The following is a 27,291-nucleotide window of genomic DNA, read 5'->3' as shown; positions in this document are numbered from 1 at the left end:
ACACAAATTCAGTGTTAGATCTTAATATGAACTCTCACAGAGTATTTTTAACTTCATAAGAGTTATTTGTAATTAATATTAAATAGGTATTTTATTGCTTTGCTCCTTAATGTGTTCTATGTGCTTCAGTTATGCCACCAAAACAACCAATGAAACAAAATACCAAAGCACTTTTCCTGAAAACAACTTAGAACATCTTGAACATTTTATGCTCAATATCTAAATGAACCACAGTAATTAATTTTGCTATAATGCATTTGAGCATTGTAAAACATCTGAAAAGTTAACATTATATCCCTGAAGAAACAATCAAGTTATTAGTGAGAAACATTTATTTACTGGTAGAGTAATTCATTTAGGTAATCTGATAGCAGGAAGGAATTGAAAGCAGACAGTATGTTACACAGTGCATTAGACATATTGAGAAAAATCCGTTTGAATTTCATCCATATTAAATTAAGCATTACACATCAAGAGTTTCCTATTAGACTGTATCTGTAGTATCTTGTGAGTATTTTTTCTGATAGGAATGATAAATTAATTTGTAGAGCTATTTAGTTTATCAATGGCTCTTAAACACACCAGCCTAGTTCTCTTGTGACTCCACTAACAAGTACTAATCAGCCTGACACACTCATAAAAGGATTAAACTGAACAGAATGCATTGCTTTTTTCCTTGTTTTTAAAAACCAGTTTGAAATACATAAATCAAATCAAACAAAATACTGTTTTTTAAGCCGCTATTACTTTATGAGCTCACAAACCTTTTTTTTTCCCCAAAAAAGAAATGACCTTTTCACGAGAAAACAGGAATTTTTGTGACCAGCATTAAATGGTGTTTACTGAAGATAAATTTGTTAGGAAAGGAATCAAGTTTTCATATTGCCAGGAAGTTATTCAATCAATTCATCTGTTCATTTTTTCAAAGCAATATAAAGACCAAAAACATCCCTGATTATTATTTCTATAACTTGGGATTAAAAAAAAAGTGAATCAGCAAACTAACAGACACCTGACCGTATGATCATAAAGGTTTTACTGCTCTGGTTGCATCCCATCCTAGTGTGCTGTAGCTGTGATCACATGTTCGGTAACCCAACCTTATTGTTACACCCATCCTACTGGCTGTTTTGGCTCCATGACTAGCACTTTGTAAATTCAGTCTGCTTACTTAAATCTGAGGTAAACCAGAAGCATGATGGCATTGGGTCAACCATTCTGTTTAGAAGCTTCTCAAACAATCACAAGGCGTAAACATCATATAGAACCTGGACTGAAAGCATGACCTAGCAGGGCTGGAGGTAACAGTTAGTTGTTCCTCCTTGATGTGTTTGAATGAAACTTTCCTTCTGCTCCACTTTGGAATCACTCACCTCCTGGAAGCATCGGCATGTTGACATGTTCCCTGCTCTTTAGCATAACAACACTCACTATAGTTTCCCCAAATGAGACAGCAAATACCAGCTGCTGTACATCAGTTCAGCTAAACATACACATATATACATCCGATTTCTTTTTATCAAAAAGGTGTTTTCTTAGCATGAGGACCTTAGAGGCTACTCAAGCCTATCAGCTAAGGTTTGTCAGTCTGAGTTTCACATCAACACAGGTTGACGATGTTCTCCTGAAATCAGGTCTGGATCCTGGAAACCAGGTAATAGAGAAGAAAGAAGGCCAGAACCAGCCCTCCGGAGACGTAGCAGAGGAGACGTCGATTGTCTTTGCCAGATCGGACCATCGTGGAAAACCGCTTTACACTGCCGCTCAACAGGCCCGTTGCACTCATGAAGTTTGAGTCCTGAAAGACAAAGAGGGAGAAGACAATTACAGATTTAGTTTCTTTCAACACACATCTGCAATAAGACCTAGAGGCCCGCAAGAACCGCTTACATCAGAGGCAAGACAGACTCACCATGTTGTCTAAGTAGTCATTCTGATCGTCCACCTCTCTGTCGATGTCATAAGCCAGCTGTCAGAGAAAGATTCAATTAGTATGACAAAGTTTGGAACTGCTCCTTATATCAAACTGTATGTCCATAAAAGTCACAAAGCTTTCTTAATTGGAAAAAAAATTCTAAACCTCTAAGTTTGGAGAAAAAATGTACTTAAAAGGATAGCGTTATGCATTTTCCAGGCACATAGTATTATTTTATAACATGATCAAGTAACCATGTTACCCTTCAGATGCTATAAAAAATTTAAGGATTAAAGGATTTCTCAAACATGCATGAAAGAATCAAGGCAACATTCCAGATATGTTTTTGATGAGGGTAAACATTATAACATGATGTAAAGCTCAAAAAAGTCAACTTTACATAATACTGCCCCTTTAATACAAATGGAAGAAGGAAGTAGCACCTGTGGCTAGAATCTCAAAATAACAAGCAGGTAGGCAGACAACCGACTACCATCACTGATAATCAGACCGGTAGAAATAAGCTTCTTACATACAGATCGGTATGTAAGGTTACATACCGATTTCAGTCGGGAGACTTTGCTGGCCAAGTTATCAGTCAGTCGTTTGTTTTCAGCATCCAGCATGCTGTCGACAGAGCCATGACCTGAAGACACACAGACACAAACGACCAGGCCAGTGTTAAATGTTTACAAGTTGGAATTTAAAATCAAGATTTTTGTTAAGCACCTCCCCACCCACAGTATGTTTTTATTTTTGACAGTTTAAGGACTTTAAAAAAAATCCTATACCTGTAAGTTTGGAGACATGATGGACTGACGATCCATTATGTCTACTGAGTAACAATTGCATTTCTCCTGTAAATCTAGTAGATTCAAATTACAGTCAAATTACATTCATGTTATTGTTAAACATGGCAGTTTTTTTTTTAAAGAAACAAACATTAATTTAAGACTTTATATTTCATTCTCATTATATGAAGAAAATGGTAGGACTTAACAGAACTTCTTTTAAGCAAGTGAAATAAAACTTTATCCAGTGATTTATTTTTTAAGGTCTCTCTTGTGCCTCTGGTGCTTTTACACCCACTGTCCAGGTTACCCAGCTTCACTTCAAACACACTATACAGAAAGCTTCCTTACAGCTAGTCTTGACTGATTTCAGTCAACTACTGAAATTCCTGTTAAAGATACACTTCCTTTCTTGACAAAGGAGGTAGCATAAAAACTAGAATGAACGTTTTTATTTTAGATCCATCGCAAAACTATAACGGGACGATTTTTGGCTTTAAATTCATTTCTACAGGGTTGTTTACTGCAAAACATCAAAGCCTTTGTAGAAATGCCTACAAGAACTACGACACGAGGAATGAAAAAATGACAAAAAAGCGCATTGAGGAAATGATAAAAGAACAAATGTACAAACTTACGGTCTAACTGAAGGACTAAGACTTTGGATCTGAAATCTGGGCTCATCTAAGTCTTGCTAAGGCCTAAAACTGACAATATTAAATCTAAGAATTTTACTTTTTACATAACCCAGCTTATACACATATATATATATATATATATACACAGTAAAGAACAAAAGTTTGGACACACCTTCTAATTCAATAGGTTTTCTTTATTTTCATGACTATTTATAAGGCAAGAAATCCCACTTATTAACCTGACAGGACACACCTATGAAGTGAAAACCATTTCAGGTGACGACCTCTTGAAGCTCATCAAGAAAATGCAGAGTGTGTGCAAAGCAGTAATCACAGCAAAAGATTGCTACTTTGAAGAAACTAGAATATAAGGGCTATTTTCAGTTGTTTTACACTTTTTTGTTTAGTGCATATGTGTTATTCATAGTTTTGATGCCTTCAGTGTGAATCTACAATGTCAATAGTCCTAAAAATAAAGGAAACTCATTGAATTAAAAGGTGTGTCCAAACTTTTGGTCTGTACTTTATATATATTATATATACAGTATATATGGGTCATTGACATATAAGGATTTCCATCAGGCTAAATTAAAAAAATTTAAAATATGTATATCCATTGTAATTACTAGAACATGTGAAATGTTCTGCACACAGAAATCATAATTTAACATTAAAATTAGACCTTTTCAGAGGTTTATTATCAATATAATTTGACTGTGGTATTAAAAAATGTCATGTGGTGCGACCGTAAAATAATTTGTCGTAAAATAAGGTATTTTCCATGATGTATTAAACATTTGTTTTATAAATTTCCATTTATTTAAGGTGTTTAAAAACAGAGTTTTTACATTTCTTTGTATTTTTCCGGCAATTATGACACTTTTTTCTCCCAAAGAACTGTGAAATTCCATTTATAATTGACTTGATCACTGTTTTTCTTCACCATTTCATCAAACTGTGATAAAAAATAAATAAATCTTCAATCACTTGAAGATACTGTATTAGTGATTAATATTTATGCTCCAGATACTGTATATTCTATTTTGAATTCAATACATTTACTTTTTTAATTGGTCGCACCACATGATTTATGGTCGCACCAAATTATTTATACAAAAATGTAGGCCAGGAAACAGGTCAAAATCCTTTTAAAACATAAAAATAAAATTACAAGCAGGAACAGTACATTACTAAAAACACCACAAATAAAACACCATTTAATTTGCATAAAAATTAATGCAGTAATCAACTTCATAATAGGTATTTCAATCATATCCTTAATAAAATCTGAAAGTACAGGAGATTACTTTAATTTTCTAATTTTATTTTAGAAAATGAATAAAGACAGACATTTTCAATCTCCCAAATGTAAATAAATTAACAAAAATGTAATAATACATAAATAAATCAGCTAATTATGATTGGTGGCCGATCGATCGGCACACAACTACTCCTGGGTACTTTAATGTCCATTAAAGTACTTATATCCCTTTGTTCACAAACGGAAATGCTTATTTTCAAGCAGTTTTTAGAACCAGGTATTCGTGAACTTTGCCCAGTCTTGGCTGTTCAACTTGGAACTGAATGAGGTTGCTGCTGGTTCCGGATCTGATGAGCATGTGATCATGTGAACAAGTTCTTGTCAGACTGTCGCATGGTGCTGACTTGGACTTTTTCTCCCACATCCTGAAGTACCTGGCCCACACATGGTACTTCATCATAGCTCACAGCTTGATGACAGTGGCATCTAGCTAGATAGATCAAAACAATAAATGACAAAATACATGCTGTACCTACTCCCCTAATGTTACATGTTCAATTGTATTTTTATCATAATATTGTTCAAAAAAATACAAAAATTGTGCAAAAATCTATTCTGGAAATAATAATACTAAGTACTGTTTTTGCATTTGAGTCTTGAATTCAAAAATAAAAGCACTAAAAGCACATATACTACCCTTCAAGAACATAAATGTATCATTACAATGGTCCCACCAAATGATATTTTCATGTTCAGTAATTAGTAACACGTAAATAATTTACCTCCTTAAAAAAAACAAGCTAACTTCCCACACAAGGCAAATATGAAATTCATAATCAAAACAGAAAATTGTAGGAATATTTAAATATTAATAGTTTTTTTTAGTTCATACCACCTGATACCCAAATATAGCAACTACAGTACATACCTACTGCTAAAAGTGGCACTTTTTATGAAATTTCAGAAAAATTAACAAACTTCTTTGATGTATCCAAGGACTGTTGGCAGACTGTTGGATGATGTAACATCTTGTTTTTAACTGGATTTCAAAATATAAGTTCAAAAATGGGAATTTCTTGATGGTCGCACCACGATATTTTGTTAAATGGACATTTTCGGAAAAGTTTGTTTAAATGTTACAATGGAATTATAACTAAAAATGCTTTCAAAGTTTGCACAGGATGAAGAAAAGACTTTGAAAATCATGCCAAACAGGAAAAAAAAAATATTTGAACAGATTTAATGTAATTTTTAAGAAATTTTAAAGCAGTAATTGAGTTCGGACAGTCGCACAGCATGACATTTTGACCTTTTAAAGACCAAAAAAATGGCCAAGAAAAACAGCTTTTGAAAGATAAAAGAAGGTGTGTATGTGGAAGATATATTGCATATTTGTGGTTTCTTTTTATGAGCTTAAACCATTTTTTTAACTGTAAAAAGTAGAGCTGGTGTTATAGATTAACTGGTGGCTGAATTAACTGGTGGAGGCATCTGGGAGACGCAGATGTGACTTAAATTTTATTAAATATGATGACACCAACCTCATTGTTTAGCGACACTTACTGTTGGTAATGTCGCTAACAAAATGAAGAACGTTCAGAAACAGTGCGGCTGCATTGCAGGATCTGAGCCAAAAACACACACTAGGCTAGAAGTGTTAAGCAACTCACATTACACGCAGTAGAGAATTAATTACCATGTTTTTCTGATCAGTGCTGGTTACAAAAAGCAGAAATCTTCCACTTAGGTTTACATTGTGGCTGTCTCATGTTGATTTCATGAGATGAAATTCATTTATTCTGGTGAACCTGAATGTGAATGGAATTGTCGTGTTACTCATTGATCTGGTTTTGCTCAATTGCAGTGTTTTCGAAGCGAACTCAACGCTGCTCTGTAGAAACTTGCTTTGAAATATAATTTTTACATGCAACATTAAACATATTTGCTTCAAATGGGATTTATAGTATAGTTTTGCTAACGGCTTTGTCACACAAGTAGCATTTTTCAACTGGCATCAACACAGCCACCTACAATTTAGAAACATCTGCAACCAGTTAATTTGGCAACCAGTTAATCTATGACACCGGACAAAAAAATGGGCGTCACGTTATTGATATATATATATATATATATATATATATATATATAGCTCAGTATAGACACGTTCAGTCTACTCCTCTTTGTTAGAAACTTGTAAAGTTACTAGCTTCGCAAGTTTAAGGCTAGTTTAGATGAATTAATCGCAGTTGTCATCCCGTACGGTGGAGTTCGAACTAAGCCACCACCACGACGTTTCATTTAGGCAATAAGAGAGTTATATGATTGATAAACATAACAAACAGCTTAATCTCAGAAAGTGAATACGTGTCTAAAAACAAACTGTACCTCTGTTCCAGTCCGCCATGTTGCTTCCTGACGTCACGATCAGCTGTTCAGATGCACGTGACCACCTTTTTTCGTCAATTACAGACGTCCGCCATATTGTGAGTGGCAGAAAAATAAGGTTATTTACGCAACGTTTTCTTCATCATCCTCTCATTGACGGCTGGCAAACATCGCCACCTAGTGTACATGCGTGTGCCTCTGGTGGTACATGGTTAATATCAGTTCACATTAAACCAGTGAATAACTAATATAAGTTTAGAACAAGCAGAGGTGGACAGAGTACCCAAAAATGGTACTCCAGTAAGAGTGGCACTGTTACTGCATCGTATTTTTTACTCAAATAAAAGTAAAAAGTAGTCATCCAAGAAATTACTCAAGTAAGAGTAAAAGAAGTATAGTATAGAATAGAATAGAATTACTTTATTCATCCCAGCAGGGAAATTATTTCGCAGTTACAGCAGCATAGAGACAAGACACACAACATCCACCACTGAGTAGCAATTGTAGACAAAATAAAAATAAAAATAAAATATAACATGCTGTCAATATAAAAAGCAGCTTAGAGCAGTCCTTGCAAAGATTCAAAAAAATGCAGATACAGTATGTATATGTAAATATAAGTACAGCAAGTGTGCCACAGTGCAATTGTGCAAAATTGGACTGATTAGTGCAGAACAATGATTTAGCTTTTATCCTGCCACAATCCTTCCAGCATTGTGGCAGGAAGGATTTCCTGTATCTGTCCCTACGACAGCGGAGCTGTAGCAGCCTATGTGAGAAGGTGCTCCGCTGTCTGTCCACTATGTGGTGGAGAGGGTGCTGTTTATTGTCCATAATAGACAGAACCTTCTTCAGTATTTTGTAAAAAAAAAAAAAAATCTACATAGGTACTTTGCAACTGATGCAATTATCGATCTTTTAATATTTCAAAATTAATTAGATAAAAATTAATATAAATTTATTTATATTTAATTACAGACTCTGCAATGAGTGAGTGCAATAATGAGTAGAGGGACTCTACTCAGGACTCTACTCATTATTATGAAGTGTTGTGCACTGACGATATCTGACCACAGGGAGGCAGCACATATACACGTGCAGTGGGCATATGACCCACCAGCCATGCTGAATTTCAACTCGAAACATATGCATTCATATTCATATTCAGAGTGAATCAAACAGACTTCAGTCCAATCAGCGCATCTGCTACTACAATGAGCAATCCTCCAGCTGACGCAGACAGTAACTCCTGGTATGGAGGTCATCATCTAATGTGGAAGGAAAACTTTAGACAGCCTTGTAGGATGTAAAAGCAGAAGAAAACTAAAACATGTGAAGTGAAAGAATGATATCCCTGTGTATGTGTGTGTCTGTGCATGCGTGTGTCCCTGTGTGTTCAGTTAATCCCCCTGTATCACTATGTGCTATAATCCACCTGTGTGTGTTGTGCCACCTGACATGAGCTTGCTCCTCTGGGTAGGTATTGGATGGAGGGGGATGTGAGGTTTGTGTGTAACAAACAGAAGCCACTGTAAAGAAGAAGAAGTGCTGGTGCAGTCAGAGCGTTGGGAATAGAACAGGCAGTATTTTAACTCGGCCTGGGTCAGAGTGTTTCTATGAGTTTGGAGCACCAGTGGTAGATTGCTCTGTCTACTGCCTGCTTGGCACTTGAATTCTTAAATTTTTCTCTGAAACTGCTCTGGTGTTTTCCATGCTCATCCCAGCTGTAGGAAACTTCCACTGCTTGCAGTAGACATATTGATGCTGATATGAGTACATGCATTGCTAAGGTGGAAGCTCCAACAGGTTTACATGCTGTGTGCGCAGACACCTGTGCATCCCTTTCAGCAGGAGGAGCTGCAGGAGCAGCCACAGCCTCTCTGGAGCTCTCTGAAGCCACAGATTGTCTAATTAGATTAGGCAAGGCTTTCCACAGATAATCATTTAGCCAGCTCTGTTCTGTTTTGTGAGCTCTTTTTTGTCCTCCTGTTTTCCTGCGATGGAGCGCTGCTTGTGCCTGTCAGCTCGCTGAAGGTCAGAATGAATTTCTCTTCAGTTTGATGAGTGAAGCTGTGGTCTGCAGACTGATGGGTTATGGGCTGGTTCTGGAGCTGTGATTGTCACGCTGCTCATAGTAATCGGACTCCCACTAATACCTGCTGCTGCTGCTAACCGGAGGCGATGGGGGAAGTTTGTGTGAGTAAAGCCTTTCTTCTTCTCAGGCTTGTAAAGAAAGAAGACATTGCTTTTTTGTTGCTTACAACAGACAGTTAGCTGTTTGTAAATCCTCAAAAGAAATACATTAATGTGATTTTATGTACTTTAACTGATTAGCAGACAATGTAGTAAAAAATAAATTGCAGTTCCTGAAGTGAGATGATTTAGGAATCCTGATATGTTTTGTTCTGGAATTGTTGTTTGATAAAACCATAGATGGTGACCATTAGATTCCTCCACTAATTTGACAGCCATGACTTGTGCTCACTGTGGCTCAGTTGTTCCTCTCTCCTTCAGCTTTGAACAGGCTGCCTCTGCTTCGTTCAGATTAAGCCCGGCTGACTGATTGACACAGCAGCTTACAGTTGAAGGCGCCGAGGTCACAACCTGAGGGAAACAAACATAAAGACACTCAGTCAGAGACTTGAAGCTAAGAACTATTTGAACTGAATTTAAACTGAATTGAACATAAATGGCTTTGGGAAATGCCTTAGTAATTGTATGGAACCTTAGTACTTGTATGGTGTAGTATTTGTATGGAACCAAAGTCCATTACACACACACACTACAGTCATTCACCCATTCATGTGCACACTCACACAGTGATAGTGGCAGTCTGACAGAAGAAAGGATAGACTGGACCCTCTGACCACCACCTTTTTTTGCAATTGAAAAAAAGGTGAATCTGGTTGGATTCAGTGTGAAGGTTTTTATTGCTTAGAGACACTTTAAATCTGAGAAAAGGCAAAGAAATGGTCTGCTTAATCTGAGAAAAGGCAAATTAAGCAAACCATTTCTTTTAGTCTTCCTTGCTGCCTTTACCTTCCTCCATATCTTCCAACTGTGCACAATAATTATCTTTGTCTTGACCAAGGACAGAGGTGGGTTTAGTGGGGATTGAACCAGCAACCGGCCGATTGTGGGTAAACTCCTACCACCGTCGCCACCATCGCCTCGTAGACTATCAAGTGTCATCTGTAAGACATCTGATCAATGGTTCCCCAGAACTGGTTAAAAATGTATCCCATTTGGGTTTATTCCTGCCATCCAGGAGGCACGTCACGTTTCTATTATAACGTGAAGGAAATTTCTCCTGTGCCATATCAGCCCAAGCTGGCTCAGGGAACATGTGCAAACACCTCCCAGCCTTGACAGACGGTGCTTTGATACGAGTGCACACTGTCAGTGAGTGACCTCTAGATGAGAGAGACCAAAGCCCTCTCCCACCCAGATCCCTGTTTTGCATCACTGAGTTTATTCTGATCTCTGACCACTGTGAGATTCAACATCACGGATAAGGTTAGATAGATTGGTTTCACCTCCTTTTTTCCTTCTTCCCCCATCCTTTGGGAGCTGGTTAGACTATCAGAAATGACAAAGAATTTGGGTTTAGAAGAAAACAATTCTAGAGAAGCTGTTAGAACTGTAATTGTCTGAATGCTAAGCAGCTGAAGGTTGATTTATTATCAGTGGTGTACAAGCTTTTTCAGACTGTCTTTAGTTGATAAAAAGTACTTCATTAAAAGTATCGTTCAGGGTAAATACCAGCCCTAAAGTTACAGTATGTAGCTTCTCAAAAGAATATTTTTTTACATATTTGTTGAAACTGTCACATTCAGCAACACGTACACCAGTTTGACTGGCAGCACTAAGACACTCCCCCTCACTGTGGGAGGAGGAGTGTTTTTGGTGGGGATGCATTACTTCAGATGACAGCAGTATCTCAGGGAGGAGGTTGAGGAGCTAGGTCTTTTCACAGATTATCTGTCTCATATTATGCTGTCATAAGGCGATGTACAAATGACTGTATCCGCCTATGGCCCTGAATTTTAACTAGGGCTAACTTCCTGTTTGAGCTGTAATGCTTAAGTTTTGAAGGGACCATTTTCTGTTTAACTGATGTGTAAATGCAGTTTAACGGCAGTCAAAAGAGAAGATAATTTGTAAAGGACCTTATAAAATGTATTTTGTTAACAGCAGCCCTTTTATAGATGCATAAGGTATGTTTAGGATGTAAATATGTCATGATGGGTGCGTTTTTCAAGCCCACATGCATTTATTGATAACACTGCTGGCTGGAATAGTTGGCTCGGATCGGGTCCAGGGAGAGAGGCTGGTTCAGGGAATCAAACAGTTCACTAGAGAGGCAGAGGGAGGTGATGAGTTCAGGTTTGTAGGAAATGACAATGTAGAGAGTGAAGGGGCAGATCTTACTTGTGATCGGCAGGTTAGAGAAGTGGGAGGGTAACTGCAGCGTCCGGGGTTTAGTTCTCAGAGGTTCCAGGTGGTCGTCTTGTCTGACAGCGGGGATCCAGGAGGTAGTGATGTTACGTGATGTGCCGAGGCTTCGAGGCGTGTGTCGAGTAATGGAGGGGGCGTTTCCGTAAAGCGCGTATCGAGGCTTGCTTCATTTAGGGGAGGAGCCGAAAACGATGACGTCCGAAGCCGCGCTGCCTGGCTGTACCACGTGACTGCTTCGGGAAGTGGCTCAGAGTTTGGCGCGGGGTTTGACAGCTTTAGAAACCACACAGGCTCCATTCAATATGTGGGCTGTTGTAGGCGAGTTGGGTCAGTTGAGAGAGTGGATAGAGTTTTGATAGTTTGGATAGCAGAGTTTGGATAGTGGTTATTTAGTTTGATACAGTTAGTTTGGTGTTTGGAGAGTTTAGGAGATAGATAGATAGATAGATAGATAGATAGATAGATAGATAGATAGATAGATAGATAGATAGATAGATAGATAGATAGGAGATTTAGGAGCACGAGGACAGGATAGGAGAAGGATGGAGCCGGCGAGAAAGAGGAGGATTTCCCCTCCTCTTTCGATTTCGAATTGATATCTTATGTTCTGTAAAGGTGAGGTGTTTATTGTGCTCCAAGGAGTTGGGGTACAATAATAACACCTCATCCATGTAGTGTCAAAAAAGAGAAATCGTTTGAAACCAAAAACTGTGGAGAAATTGTTGTTTCTTAATAAAAATGCATGAAATCATCCAAGTTACACAAGCATTAGCCTATTCACTACCCCCTCCCTAGTTCCACAGGCACTTTCACTGTCCTCTGCCTGATTAAGTCCATGCCATTTTTCTAGAGTCACAGAAAAACTTTATTACACAACATGACATATCACATGACACTACTATTTTGGGAATAATTACACACAGAGGATACATTCAAACAATATTTTATTATACACATATGTGTATACATAATTTATGTAGACAAATGATTTCGTCCTACACCTTTTGTGAAGTCATTCCCAAGAGCCATAATAGACAAAAATTCAATGCATCACACGTGTTAAGATACAGCTGGCTGTGATTATACACCTGGCCAGTAGGTGGTTTCGTGTGCACATGAAGCCTCAAGAAATGAACCCTTTCTCGAACCATTTGGCTCAAGTGGTTCAATGCCTCATGAGGCTTCATCTCACCATCACTACCAGGAGGCAAAGGGAGTACGTCGGAGGGCAGACAGGTAGGCTCAGGATCAGCGGATGTAGAGGAGCCAGGAGGAAACACCTGGAGGCAGGAGAAGCAACAAGGAAAACTTTCACTAGGAGCAGATCAACAAGGCAAACCAGAAGCAAGCTTCTAGGGGCTCAGAGGTACCGTGACTGGCTAACACTCAGGCACCGAAGGACTGGCAGTCAGCTCCTCTTGAACATCTCGCTGATGAGCCAAACTGGCATCAGGTGTGGGATGACGTCATCCACGCCCTCCGACGGAATGGTAAAGGCGCCATCTAGTGGTGGAGAAAAACGAGTGCATGCACAAAAACTCCACAAAGGAGCTAAAAGACCCCGGAACATGACAAAATAAGTAATTTAAAAAAAAATATTGTGTAAATTAAACTATGCATTTGCTTAATTAGATGTAAAAACTAAAGTTATTTTAAGTTGCAAACATTATTTTAAGTTAAGAGGGTTTATTGCAGTTTAAACAAAAAATATATATCAGTAAAGTGTCATCCTTCATTAGAGGGAGAATGCTACAACTTCTATGGCCCGACTTGATAACACTTTTTGCTTCTTTATCAGCCATTTTCTCTAATTCCCTTGGTTTTCTGTTAAACTTTGGACAACAGTGATCTTCAGAAACATAATGAACAGCAGTGGCGTAGTCAAGACCACCTAACCCTAGACCAAGTCGAGACCATGACCAAGGGAAGTTGAGACCAAGTCAAGACCAAGACCAGCGCCCCGCACTACGACACAATAAAATGTCAAATATGATCAAAATTGCTTCTCCAATTGATCTGAAAGATCCACATTCTCGTAAAAACACCTAGATATTAAATGCTTAGAGCTGAAATAAATTATAATTGTCAAATCAAACTCTTCTTTTATCTGCTTGAACATTATTTTATTTGACCTAGTGTATTATACACAACAAATAGCTACTGCGGTGTGCGCAGAGCACTACAAAAACAAAGAACGGTTCTGTGATTCTCCAGTTCTGTCGTTCATAGTAAACAGCCGTTCAGAAAAATCGGCTCGTTCTTGAATTTTTTTATCACAATATTGCAGATTTTTGGTCACAGTGTAGTCGCACATGTATCATAAGCGCAGTACGTGACAGGTTTTTTCATCGCAGGCAAATACAACATATTTGTACACGACGTGTACAGCTAGCTTTGCTAACATCATTTCCACATAGCTTACCTATGAAAGGAAGCTTTCTTTCAAAGTGACGCTAAAAGTTAAGACATAGTCCCCACCGTCAATGAAAGCGAAGCGCTGCTGAATTCACATGTCGTCATATGCTTTCTTATGATTTTTGTAGGTAAATTTATTACCGACGATTAGACAGACATCTTCTCCCGCTGTCTCGGAGTGCCGCGTGCGAGTTAAAGGGGGAAGCGATGGCTGACAGCGGTAGCAAAACAAGTAAGTCGCATTATTGCTTGGATTAGAATCGGTATGTTTTGCATCCAGTGAAAACAAAGATGTTGACAAATAAACTGGACAATATGCTGACAATTTAGTAATATTTTTACAGTTGTGGTCTTGAAATAAAATCCCGAGTCCTAAATGTCCGAGACCGAGACGGAGACCGAGACCAAGACCATCAAAAAAGTGCTCTCGAGACCGGTCTCGAATACTACAATACTATCGAACAGTAACAGGATCCACATCGATTACAAATTGATGGCATTTTCTACTATCATAATGTTAAAATAAATAGTGCTCGGCTGAATGCCAAAATTAATCTGTGATATAATGCAGGCTGATTAAAAAAAGGGACCAACAAAGACAGATAAGAAAACGGAATCACGGGCAAAATACATCGGTTTCTGATCGGCGTGGGCGCTGACTGAAGATAAGGCTCCAGGATTAACTACTCCTAACTGTTAGCTTGCTAGTCTGCTCATGGACTGGAGTAAGCTAGTATTATCCTATGAGTTTACTGATGGACCGGAACCATGTGACCACACATGCAGGAAATCAGCCGACACAAATAATCAGACTTTACTTATTTTATTCTTTTTTAGCGCTAGAAAAGAGAGACGCTTACCCTCACAGGCTAATTTGTTGTGGAGTGAATATATCCGAAATTATACAGCATCTGCTCAAACACGGAAGACACATTGCTTATATCCTAAGTTCCGCCTCCTGGTCTGCTGATGTGTCCCGTCACTAAAGGTCCTCCCAGTGGTCATCCATACTCTAAATCAGTGGTTCTCAAATGGGGGTACGTGTACCCCTGGGGGTACGTGGAGGTACTGCAGGGGGTACGTGAAGCTGTTCAAAATATCTTTAAAAAATCAGTAGGCTCCTCATAATAAGTCTTGGGAAAAATTATTTTGTAAAAAGTTCGATAAAATATAAATGTGTGTTCATGCACTGAATTTTATATTCAGTATTTAGTTTCAATATCCTTTAAAATAAAACGGTTTGACTGATTTTATACCTTCCTGGTGGTCACCGTCTTCTGTTTTTCTTTTTTGTTTAACCATGCAATGTTTGCAATATGGATGTATTTGTCAGGTTCACTGATATAAGTTGTTTGGCTTTAATAAATCAGACAGTGATTTTACAGCACTGTACCTCTTTTTAATTCCAAAAATGTTTTGCCCGTGTCAGGGGGTACTTGACTAAAATTATATTTTTAAGGGGGTACATCACTGAAAAAAGTTTGAGAACCACTGCTCTAAATTAACTAAAGTTAAGTTTCGTTTCTACAGAAAGTTTCCATGTAAAACAAAAGGCTTTTGTGTAGAATCTTTGTGTCTGTAGTTTGTGTGTGCGTGCATGTATGGTGCGTGTCTGGAGTAAACGTCTCAACACTAGCTACAGGATAAATCGCCATGGTAACTGTGTTACTGCTTTTGTGAAACCAAATCCAGGCAGGGAGTTTTGAGAAAAGTGTGGAAAATTTAAACAAGGACACCTTACAGGTCCCTCACCCTTGCTCACTACTGCACTATGACAGAGCCTACTGAGAACCTGAGAAAATTATGATTCCTTTGTCACATTAGGTTGTTTCTCCTCCATTAGTGCAGCTTCAGCACAGTGAAAATCTTGAGTTTGACAGTACACACTGTGCGGATGAAGGGTGTGAGCAGCGTGTACACAAGTAGGATTGACACTGTAGAGACTGTCCTTCCGGCTGTGATTGTTCTTGGCTATCCAGGACAAAATGTGTCAAAAAAGGAATATTAATTCTCGTGTTAATTTTGCAGAAAGCCAATGAAGAAAAACTAAATGTGGGATCTTTCTAAACTCTGATCTATTTCCCTCCACCCCCCAACAGTCACTGAGCCCTTGTCAGGCTGGATCTGCACCTCAGGCTTGCCGCTGAGTTGCATTTTTCAATAAGACACCCACCAAGCTCTGGACAAAGGAGAGATGGCCACCAACTCTTTCCGCGGGTCCAAACGAGGACGCAATGCAGAGGCCAACCATGAGCCAGAGTTCAGCTGCTGTCTGCAGGAGCTGCAATCACTTATGGAGCTCAGAGGAGCTGATGCAATCACCAGGATTCAGAACTGCTACGGAGATGTTAACGGACTGTGTACCAGACTAAGGACATCACCTGTTGAAGGTAAATATGTGCTTCTTTTTCTCCTTTTTGTTTTATTTACAAACCATTTTCATGAAGCAAGATCTGAAGCATTTCTGCAAAGGAGAGCTGCAGCTTAACATCAAGCAGACTTGTTTATATTTGCAGGGCTGATAATCTAAAACTGAACCTAACTGATGTTAGACTGGAACACGGACTGAACAGCTTCGTTCACTTCCACCACTTCCATTGCTAAAACTACAAATAGGTCACAATTCTAAATCAGTGCAGAAAATTTACATCACTGGTCACAACTTCTCCTTCTATTCAATGATTGGCCCAGTAGAAAATCTACCAGAGGAATCCAAGTCAATGGGAGAAAGCCCAGCAGATGGGAAGGTTTGGAAATTATGGCTGGTTTTGATGACTCTCAAACCTGTCTTCTCTGAGATTATAAGGAAGGGGAGTAACACAGTGACGCCCCAAACTGGATTATAGTAAAACTTACCCAGACCAGTCAAATTTTAATATCTTGTAATAAGAGCAAAGAGTCTGGTCCATTTCACATGTATGTAGATACTCAATGTTTGGAGCAAAGATTGGCAGAAGATTATGTTTATGACTACAATTCTTCTAGATAGAATTTGATCTAAGTACATTTTAAAAATGCTTGTAGGCACCATATGAGGAGTTTGGAAAGGCTCCATAATAATATGAACAAGTGTCATACTTACACATCTTGAAGTCAGCTACTGAAACTGAAAATTGGCAGTTTCTATTTCTACTCAAAGTGGTGATGTTTGCAACCTAATTAACCTTTTTAGCAAGTATTTTCTTAATGCTTTTTGGTGCTGGGATTCCATTCTATGAATTGAACGTGTAACAAATAACCTAGAGCAAATAATGATAGCTTTCTATGTCCAACAGTGTCATTGACTGTACGTGACTTTGCTGTAGACCACTGGTCCAGTGACTCACCGACCTCTCCCTTCTGGCATCAACATCATTAAACCAACAGAGGACATGTTAGGTTAAGTCCGTTCTTTAGTTTGGCTTAAGGGACTGCTAAGCACGTGACGGCCAAAGTCAACGGTGACCCACATCCATGTTGATGCTGGTCTGCTCCATGGCAGCTTCTGGATAATTTGGGAAACTGTTCAGCCTATGACGACTTTTTAATAAAGAGACATTCAGCCAGAGAGGTGATAGTGAGGAAAAGAGGATTTATTTTCCATTGCATCAGACTTGTTTTACCATAACGATGCATAGTAATAGTCCTTCAGTCATTTTTGTGTTGGTTTATCCTCCTACACAGTAAAAAAAAAAAAAAACGGCTCTAATTTATGGTAAAATACTGGCAATACAAAACTGCCAATATTTTACCGTAACTTTAGAAGTTTAGAACTGTAAACTTTTCTATGCAACTTACTATAAAAACAACACATATTCCGCAAAGATTAGTCTACGTAAGTGAAAAACACGGCAGGACTGGATGATATATTGACATTTTATTGTAAAAAAAAAAAAAAATAATAAAAAAAAAAACTTTATGGTAGATTACCAGTAGCTGTTGTTACCAGAATTTTACCATAAAAATTACAGTACAACACACAAGGAAGTGTAATTTGTCAGCATTTCAATATGGAAAATTATAAAGAAAATAAGTCCAAATTAAACAAAAATATAGATTACTAGTAATCCACTTAAAGAAACAATTTCTATTTAAAAATTCAGTTAAAAAAAGAACCGATTCAGTTTCCTGTCCAGTTTCCTCACGGTATTACTGAGATCGGAAAAGAAAACAGCATGTGTTCATATAAGGGATAACCTATTCTAGAAGAAAAAACGATTCTTACTCTGGGTTGAGAGTAATAAGTCACTGAGTTCAGACTTTGCTCAGGATGGTGTGCAGATGCACACCATCACAGTTCCAGTCACAGGTTGAGCTTGAGACTCATACATTGTCAATCAGATGCTTTCTCTCTGCTGGAAAACAGAAACAAAGCAAAAGTTAGAATGATGTACTACATGAACATCATATAAACTCAGCATTTGCTTAAATGTTTGTTTCACCTTTGTTGACTTGCATATGGAGACTGGTACTTCAACCAGGTAGTGTTACTGGTACTTCAGTCAGAACTTCTGACTGAAAATTCAGAAGTTCTTAAACCTTTGTTTGTTGGCGACAGGTGTGATCCTCTCTGCAACCAGACAAAAAACAAACAAAAAAACATCAGATGAAGACCTGTTAATTCAGGGAATTTTCTATCTTCATCCTTCCATCCTTCCTTTTGGAAGAAACATGTTTCTCTTTACAATTTTTTACTTTTTGACCAGTAATTCAGAATAGATGACACAAGATAAACTCAATGCAGAAAGTTAAGCAGAACAATTCCCAAAAATTCAAAAACAAAGGGTTGATCATTTAAAAAGTGAACAGCCCTTTGGTGTGTACATCACCATCAATTATTTAGATTTAAGCTTTTCTATCTTGTTATAATTCCATGTTCATGAGTCATTTCCTTATGAAAACATGTTTGCGACATCCTCGGATCTCCATGGCAACCATTCGGTAGTGCTTCAATGCTTCCTCATGCAATGTGCCGTCCATTTATACAAAGCTTCGTCTTGGAGCAGCAGTCCCCTGCTGAGCTCCCGCCCCACAATGTCTAGCTGCAGTGCATGTACATAAACAGCGTGGCTCAGAAATTACACATTTCTTTATCAGTTGGTTAAAGTTAGCTAACTTCAGTTAAAACTGTGAAAGAAGCTCACCTGTGATGCAGAAATGTGTTGTCCTTCTCCTTCGCCTTCTGAACGCGCAAAAATAGTAGAAACTTGATTTCAAAGACAGTAGCCGCATCCTGATAAGGACCAGGCCTATAGGGCTCTCAGCACCATGAGCTAGCACCTGCTAGTTAGCAGCTTTAGCTAGTGCACTGGGACTGTTAGTACTGTGGTGAGTTCAGGACGCCCAGAGCCACCTCTCAACTGCCGGATCAGAGTTAAAAGAATCTAGCTGCTGATGCTGCTGGATCAAGCAGAAATACAAACTAGAGAACTTTGTGTTTACATGACAAATAACAGTAACTGCATTAACTGTATTTAAACAATATTTAAATATTTAAAACCAAGTGTGGGATTTGTGAAACTTCAAAAAAAGGTGACTTCACCATTTTTATGCATCTGGATCAAACTAGGACTGCTCTTTATTGAAGTTTCACAAATCAGATAAAGGTTTCACAATTCCCACACTTGGTTTTAAATAGTCTGCTATTAGTTGAGAATAATCTAGTCCAGGTTTGAAGAGTCTAGGTCTAGGTGATGTAGTTTTTTACCTAGAGTAAATTAAAGATGCTGACGGGAGTGACAAATTAGGTGGAATCGCCCTTTATAGCCATTTCCTGAATTGGAAGCTGCAATTGGAAACCAACTTCAGCCTCATCCAAGCAGCAGGGCCTAACATACAGTTCTCTTAATGTATGAATATGGTTGGCATAAAATTAAATAATCACAAATGCATAATTTAGTAAAAGTCTCTTATAAATGATGGTGACGTCGGCTGTAGGAGTTTACCTTGCAATTGGTGGATTGCCAAATCGATTCCTGGTCTACCTTTGAGAGTTCAGTTTGTTGTATTAAAGGCATTATTAAAAACGAAACCAAAATATCACACCAGCATTCTATTCTTCGTAAAAATTACTTTTGCAGTCTGGTTTACGGTTTTACATTGTAGATAAAAACATCTGCAAAATTAGTAATTTTGGTCGATTAGTACCGTTAATTTTCTACGGTATTAACATGTTTTGGATATTACGGTCAGTAACTGTTGGTATTTCACCATTTTTTACCTTAAATTTACAGAGTTTTTTTTTTACAGTGTAGCTTTGGCTCTTTGCGGCATTGTTGCTAATTTGCAAAAGATTTTAATAACCTCAAAGGAAACAGCTCATTATTTGTTACTAAACACTAAAGGAGCATGGAACCTCAAAAGCACAATCTTCTATCTAGATTGATTGGAGTCTTTAAAGAGCATAGTCAAACTGCTAAGCAGAACAAAATACTTCAAAGCTGCCCAAAAACAGTCCTTGAAAGGCTAACAAGCAAACAAAGCAGGGGTCAAAACCTCTTCCTAAAAACTACCCCACTGGAGGAATGTCTGCAGGGCCTTTTATAGGATGCAGATGGGCCTCATCAGCGTCTGATTGGCTAACAGAAACCACCTCTCTCATATTTCACAATAGCATCCTTTCTGTCAATCACTGTCACTCTATCTATGATTTCTGTTTTTTGAAATCAGTTAGTGATTTATTGATACTCCTCACGAATCTGCATAAACTAAAAACCATTGAGACTAAACAATGTTTTCCAGCAGCAAAATCTGTGCAAGCATTTTAGAGCATTTTGTCAGTGTGGCAAGGTTGGAGTATACAGAGAAAATCCACAAAAATCCACAAAATCTTTCTACATGAAGAGTCCTGGGTCTTCCCATATGCTCTCTGCTCTTCAGTTCAACCCACAGGCTTTCAGTTGGATTTAGGACAAGGGACTGTCATGGAGGAAGGTTTATAGGAGCTTTGATTTGGCCATAAGTTTTTGATCGTTATAGCATCTCCCTTCACTGCTCCGTCTGGGCTTTCTCCAGTGGAATTTCAACCGGACCAGTCAGCAAACAGAAGGAAGAGTTGTAAACGATGGCATCAAGTTTCTGTTTTAGAATTGTAGTCTGGATATATAGGGCTGTGGTTTGGCAATGGCAGCAGAGGAAGTGAACGTAGCCATTCGGTTTGTCTTGGCCACCCTTTTAAATATTGAGCAATTAAAGTTGGAGGAAGAGGAATGTTTAAGACATTTTATTGCAGACAGATTTTGTGAACCTACTCCTCGCAAGGTTGGTTATGGTAAACCTTGCGAGCTGGTAAACTTCATCCAGCTGGCACATTACATACGTCAAGGCCAAATGTTAGTGATTGGGTAAAATCAGATCCAATCTGCGCCTCCAGCAAGCAGTCTTTACTCTGTATCCTGGGATTCAGACCTTCAGTAGAAAGCAAAGTGTAGAACAAGGGGCTAGTTCAACCCACAATAATAAAACAAAATGTTTAGTGTATAGCCTGTGAGCATCAGTAAATGAGTTGCATAGGTTTTGTTTCACAGCAGATTAGACAGGACGTGAGCATCACGTTCAACTCTACATCTACACCTGAGTTGTGTATTTTTATGAAAGTGCGAAAGGTGCGCTATTTAAATAAAATAATAAATTTGTCAAAGGATGTCTTGAACAGCTCACGTGTTGCCAGTTCTACCTCACATTCAGCTTTACTTTGCCAGAGTTAATCTATTTGTTTGAATCTTGTCTGTGCTTTTATAACTCTGGATTATGTCTCACACAGATCCTTAGACATTATTTTCAATATGTGTAGTGGACTTTGCAACATTTATTTGCCCTTTGACATTTTCACCTCCTTATTAATTTATAAAGTTTGTCCATCTTCCACTCGATCGGTAAACACTGGCAACGATTAAACTCCTGCTGACAGAAAGAAGCAAAGGTCAGCAGCAGCTTGAAACCACAAGAAGATCTACTCTGCATATCACCGCAGGGACATCTGGGGACAGACACAAAACTTTTAGGATAATTCCTCTCACCTGAAAATCCAGAGTGTGCACAGACAATACAAAGAGAAGTGTTGGGCTACAAACCGGCTCACACCGGGTGCGTCGGAGCAGATGAAGAGCAGTTGCAGAGTCTCAATTTGCAGAGGGGGTTTGAGTTTGTCTTAACATGTCGCTTTGTCCCACTGGGGGGAAACAAGTCTGCTCTTTTCTCACACACAGCATCAGACTACCGCTGAGGCACAAACACCAGGCAGGATAAACAGTGCTTCCAACTAAGAAAATTGAGTTCAGATGGTTGCGTGTCAGTTTAACATTAATAACTAATGCCAAACCAAATTTGAACATAAGCCTATACAGCATAACTCTTGTAAACTACAGCATTAATGACCATATTATCAATCTAACTATACAGTTAGATTGTCTTCGACATGGTTATGTGAAGGATACATGTTTATTCTTATTCCATTCAATAGCGCTTCATCACACAATTAAGGATGCAGGGAGATCCTTCTGTTTCTCAGGAATCATTACGCAGAATTCTTTGTAATAAATACTAATAATCATCTTGTTTTAACTGTTGCTAGATGATTACCTTAATTTAGTGTGCAAAGAAATGCAGGGAAGTGCTGTTAAGTGCTAGCTTCTGTTGCTAGCCCTTAGCCTGGTTACTGAGGTCAGCAGTCAGCAAATCTCAAGTTTTCTAAAATGTAATTGAAAAGCCATTCAGTTAAGTGAAATCTCATCTCCAGAGAACATGCATCTTCAAACGTCTTTAGCGTAGCACATCATTCCTTTGATTAGTACATTTTCAGCAACAGGTTTTTCGCAACCATAGGCTACCCTGCGAACAAAATTAGCTTGAAACGATACACCGAAAATAACTTTTATTAAAGTAGTATTACATCTTAATTTCAGTAGATGTTTACTCGAAGATGTTAATTGTTGTTATTAAAGGTAAAGTTTAATGACATCAAACTGTTATAAAGTGTGACTTTCAATGTTAGCATTTAGACTAAATTTGGACCAGGTCAAAAGACTAGCTAGGCCTGTCTTTCATTATCAAAATCAAAAATCAAATCAAATTTTATTTGTAAAGCACATTTCAGCAGCAAGGCATTTCAAAGTGCTTTACATCATATCAAACACAGAAACACAATGCAACATAGAATCAACAATCAAAACATGACATTAAGTAAAATTCCATCATTAAATTTGTAATTGATTACGTTTCATATACCATCCTAAACAAGTGGGTTTTTAGTCAAGTGTCAGGTTTAATACCTAAACATTCTCTCTAGACATTTATAAAAACAACAGAGAAACAGTTGAAATTCCCATACACTCAGAAGAGCGGAGGACGTGGCCCAAGGCATCTCTTTGTCTATCTCTGAACCACCTCTGAAGTACGCTACTTCCTGCAGTTCTTTTATTCTCATTGGGGCGGTTCCTAGCTTACAGTGATTGGTTCCTAGGTTACAGTGATTGGTTCCTAGGTTACAGTGATTGTCAGCTTGTTTAAATAGGGGCGGTGCAAACAGAAACACAGCTGCCAAAACACAAGTCTCTACTTAAACAATGGTGCCATCCTGCATTTCCAGTTCCCGAGATTCTCTGGGTCAGCTTTCGACCCCCTCTCGGTCATAAACTTCAGTTCTTGTGTCCCTCTACGTCATAAAACTTTGACCATTAGTCTTTGATGTCCTCTCCTGTTAGGTGTCAGCTCTTACTCTGGCTTCAGGCCATCTGTTTTCCAACTCGGCACTCTTCCTTCTGCTAAAGGCACACACACTCCAAGAGCAGGCACCGATTCTCACAGTCCTAAGTATTTATATTTGTAATTAACATAAAAACCTATCATCAAGATTTAAAGTAAGTCAGTGTTTCAGCTGTTTTACAGTTTTCTGGAAGTTTGTTCCAAATTTGTGGTGCATAGATGCTGAAAGCTGCTTCTCCTCGTTTGGTTCTGGTTCTGGGGATGCAGAGCGGACCAGAACCGGAAGACCTGAGAGATCTGGAGGGTTGATACAACAACAGCAGATCTTTAATGTATTGTGGTGCTAAGCCGTTCAGTGATTTGTAAACTAACAGCAGTATTTTAAAGTCTATTCTTTGAGCTACAGGGAGCCAGTGTAGGGACTTTAAAACTGGTGTTATGTGCTCTATCTTGCTGGTTTTAGTGAGAACGCCAGCAGTAGCATTCTGGACCAGCTGCAGCTGTTTGATTGATTTGTTGGACAGACCTGTGAAGACGCTGTTGCAATAATCAATGCGACTGAAGATATGGCTGAACGCATGGATGAGTTTCTCTAGATCTTGCTGAGACATTAGTCCTTTAATCCTGGAAATGTTCTTCAGGTGATTGAAGGCCGACTTTGTAACTGTCTTTATGTGGCTCTGGAGGTTCAGGTCAGAGTCCATCACTACTCCCAGGTTTCGGGCCTGATCACTGGTTTTTAGTTGTAATAACTGAAACTGTGCACTGACTCTAGATCTATAACTCTAGATCGTTCCTCTTTAGGTCCAAAAATAATAACTTCAGTTTTGTTTCTGTTCATCTGGAGAAGGTTTTGGCACATCCACACATTTATCTGATCTAAGCATCTGTTCAGTGATTGGATGGGTTCAGAGTCCCCTGGTGACATTGTAATGTAGAGCTGTGTGTCATCTGCATAGTTATGGTAGCTAATATTATTTCCTGTTATAACCTGAGCTAGTGGGAGCATATAAATATTAAATCAGAGGGGTCCTAAGATTGAACCTTGGGGTATCCAACATGTGACCTTTGACCTCTTTGATGAGAAGTTTCCAATTGAAACAAAGAAATCCCTGTTCTTTATGTAAGATTCAAACCAGTTGAGTTCTGGACCGGAGAGTTCGACCCAACTCTCCAGTCAATTCAGTAATATGTCATGGTCAACAGTGTCAAAAGCTGCACTGAGGTCTAGAACCTGTACTATTTATATGAATATCGTAGAACACTTTTACGAGGGCGGTCTCTGTGCTGTGGTGAGCACGAAAACCAGACTGGAAGGAGTCAAAGCGGTTGGTTATTGTTAGGAAGCTAGTTAATTGTTTACACACAGCTTTTTCAATAACTTTGCTGATGAATGGGAGGTCGGAGATCGGCCTGTAATTCTGCAGTAGTAATTTGTCCAGATTGTTCTTTTTTATAAGTGGTTTGATTACTGCTGTTTTCAGAGCCTGGGGCAAAACGCCTGATGAGAGCGATGAGTTTACTATTTGGATCAGGTCAGTAGCAATAACAGGCAGGACTTTCTTAAAGAAATGTGTGGGTAAAACATCCAGACAGCAGGAACTGGAGCTTAGTTGACTTATAATTTCCTGTAGGGTTTTTAAGTAGTTGAAATTGGGTCATTTTACCTGTATTTGTTTTGTTTGGGCACAGCATTGGTACTGACTTTATAGTGGATGTACAGATTAATCCTCTGATTTTTTGAATTATGGTGAAATGTGGTATAAAATTTTGATGAATTTTATACCACATTAAATTCTTTGAGAAATACAAACTACATTATATTCTTTTTTGAGTTTGAACCACACTGAAACATTCCAACTAAACCCGGCTTTTAGTTGCTTTTGTGTATTTTAAATGTAGACCAAATTAGCTTACTTCACCCTACATTTAGACCAACATGCTAAAAACAGCCAAGTCTACACAAGTTTTAAAGTTTTAATTTACTTAGTCTGGACTTAGAGCACTGTGGAAAAAACTAGTTTAAGCCTACCTTTCAATCTGCTGTCATTTTTTAAATGCCTTTGCAGGTCTTGAAGGAAAACCAGAGGACATAAACAAGAGGAAAGAAGAGTTTGGACTGAATGTCATCCCTCCAAAAAAGCCTAAAACCTTTTTGCAGTTAGTGTGGGAGGCCCTGCAGGACGTCACGCTTATCATCTTGGAGGTGGCAGCAGTCATTTCTCTAAGCCTTTCTTTCTACAGTCCACCAGATGCAGAAAGACAAAGTGAGTATTTTCTCCGCTGTACTTGGATATTATTTGGATATTTTGAGCACTGTGGTAGAGATGTCTGGTAGCACAACCATATCAACAGTACAAATCTTTTGCTATTAAATGCTTTTTATCCCAGTTATTGACCTCCGTAGCTACATAAATACTCAAGTTAAAAGCCAGCCATATCAATGCAGCAAATTAGGACCAGATTATTAGAATTAGAAACATTTTTGAAGGTTTCTGTTTCAACATATTTTTATGGTTTCATGGTAAACTTTTGTGCTCTAATATGTTAAGCTAATTTTCCTAGTTTCTGTCAATTCTCTAGTTAAATCTATATATATCTTGTCATACATATTTTGTATTTATTAATAATGTTTAACAGAAACGTGGTCTGACACAAGACTTGAGAAAAAGAGTCCACATAATTCTTCAGTCTGACTGTATTATCAGAATGTATGTCATTTACTATCTCTATGGAAAGTATATTACTGTTAAAAAAAATACTAGACATAATAAACTCAATTATCTAATATGAATTATCTAGTTATAGTAAAAAAAAACTTGTCTCCAGTTCAACATAGGCAAAAAGGATTAGAGAATAAATTGTCAGACGATTTTAAAATCTCTGTTCAGACTGTGGAAAAGCAGCTGGTGGTGTGGAAGAAGAGGGGGATGCGGAGACCGGATGGATCGAAGGCGCTGCCATTCTACTGTCTGTGGTATGCGTGGTGCTGGTGACGGCTTTTAACGACTGGAGCAAAGAGAAGCAGTTCCGCGGTCTGCAGAGTCGCATCGAACAAGAGCAAAAGTTCACCATTGTCCGAGCGGGGCAGGTGATCCAGATCAAAGTGTCGGAGATCGTGGTCGGAGACATCGCACAAGTCAAGTATGGTGAGTAAACACACTGGTGTGCCGACATTTCAATCTGGAGAGACTCAGACAGAAAAGAATAAACGATTAGGAAATTTATTGACAAAAAATGAATAACAATTCTTTGGCGCTCGGGCCCCGGCTGGAGATTTGAGCAGTGAATTCCGGCGAATTCAGATGAGCCCATCAATGCTGAATAGGGATACTCCCCCGGGGCCCGACACTGGTGGTGGAGGTTGGGAAAGATGACGACTTGAAATGCTGGTGGAGAAGGGGAGGAGGTGGGTTGAGCAAAGCTGGAAAGCAACTGGCGGCGTGGGTGTGGAGCCTTTTAACAGAGCTTGATTGAAGATTGGAGAAGGCGGGTCAAGGTCCAGTGATGAAGATGACGCAGTAATTAGATGGAATGGGTGGAGCGGAAGTCTTCCAGCTTGAACTTGCGCCTAGGCTTCATTACCAAGGGTTTGCAGTAGGGGTTCCCCAATTCCAATTTTCTGGCCAGTCACCCATTACAGATCTTTAGAATGCTTGACCTACCAATTCCAATTTTGGCCACTGATGTCTAAAATGTTCCTGAATATAGAAAGAAAGCTGCAGTGTCCAGAAAAAGCAATTTAGC

At 38.6% G+C, this 27,291-nt stretch overlaps 2 protein-coding genes across 2 annotated transcripts in view; one reads left to right on the top strand and one right to left on the bottom strand.

The window, feature by feature from the left end:
• Positions 1-322: 322 nt before the first annotated feature.
• On the bottom strand, positions 323-7,027 carry bet1l (Bet1 golgi vesicular membrane trafficking protein like). The gene is made up of 4 exons (XM_023342409.1): positions 6,991-7,027; positions 2,476-2,561; positions 1,913-1,969; positions 323-1,798 (listed from the first exon to the last, which is right to left on the bottom strand). Exons 1-4 carry the CDS (start codon positions 7,007-7,009, stop codon positions 1,631-1,633), a joined length of 330 nt encoding a protein of 109 aa, XP_023198177.1. The 5' UTR covers positions 7,010-7,027; the 3' UTR covers positions 323-1,630.
• An 840-nt stretch (positions 7,028-7,867) lies between these two features.
• LOC102222415 (plasma membrane calcium-transporting ATPase 1-like) overlaps positions 7,868-27,291 on the top strand; it is a 44,468-nt gene continuing 25,044 nt past the window's right edge. Inside the window, exons 1-5 of the mRNA XM_023342571.1 lie at positions 7,868-9,186; positions 13,992-14,095; positions 15,963-16,253; positions 25,614-25,811; positions 26,436-26,693. Coding sequence (XP_023198339.1) covers positions 16,058-16,253; positions 25,614-25,811; positions 26,436-26,693 — 652 coding nt within the window. The 5' untranslated portion in view covers positions 7,868-9,186; positions 13,992-14,095; positions 15,963-16,057. The remainder of the gene's footprint in view (positions 9,187-13,991; positions 14,096-15,962; positions 16,254-25,613; positions 25,812-26,435; positions 26,694-27,291) is intronic.

The sequence above is a fragment of the Xiphophorus maculatus genome, chromosome 2, assembly GCF_002775205.1.
Source record: "Xiphophorus maculatus strain JP 163 A chromosome 2, X_maculatus-5.0-male, whole genome shotgun sequence".
In the NCBI taxonomy this organism is placed as follows: Eukaryota; Metazoa; Chordata; class Actinopteri; order Cyprinodontiformes; family Poeciliidae; genus Xiphophorus; species Xiphophorus maculatus.
This window is presented reverse-complemented; position numbering and strand designations above follow the sequence as displayed.

Coding starts and splice junctions, on each gene's coding strand:
- bet1l (XM_023342409.1), bottom strand. Junction 1,970..2,475: donor AAGTCTCCCGACTGAAATCG/GTATGTAACCTT, acceptor TTTCTCTGACAG/CTGGCTTATGACATCGACAG. Junction 1,799..1,912: donor ATGACTACTTAGACAACATG/GTGAGTCTGTCT, acceptor TTTGTCTTTCAG/GACTCAAACTTCATGAGTGC.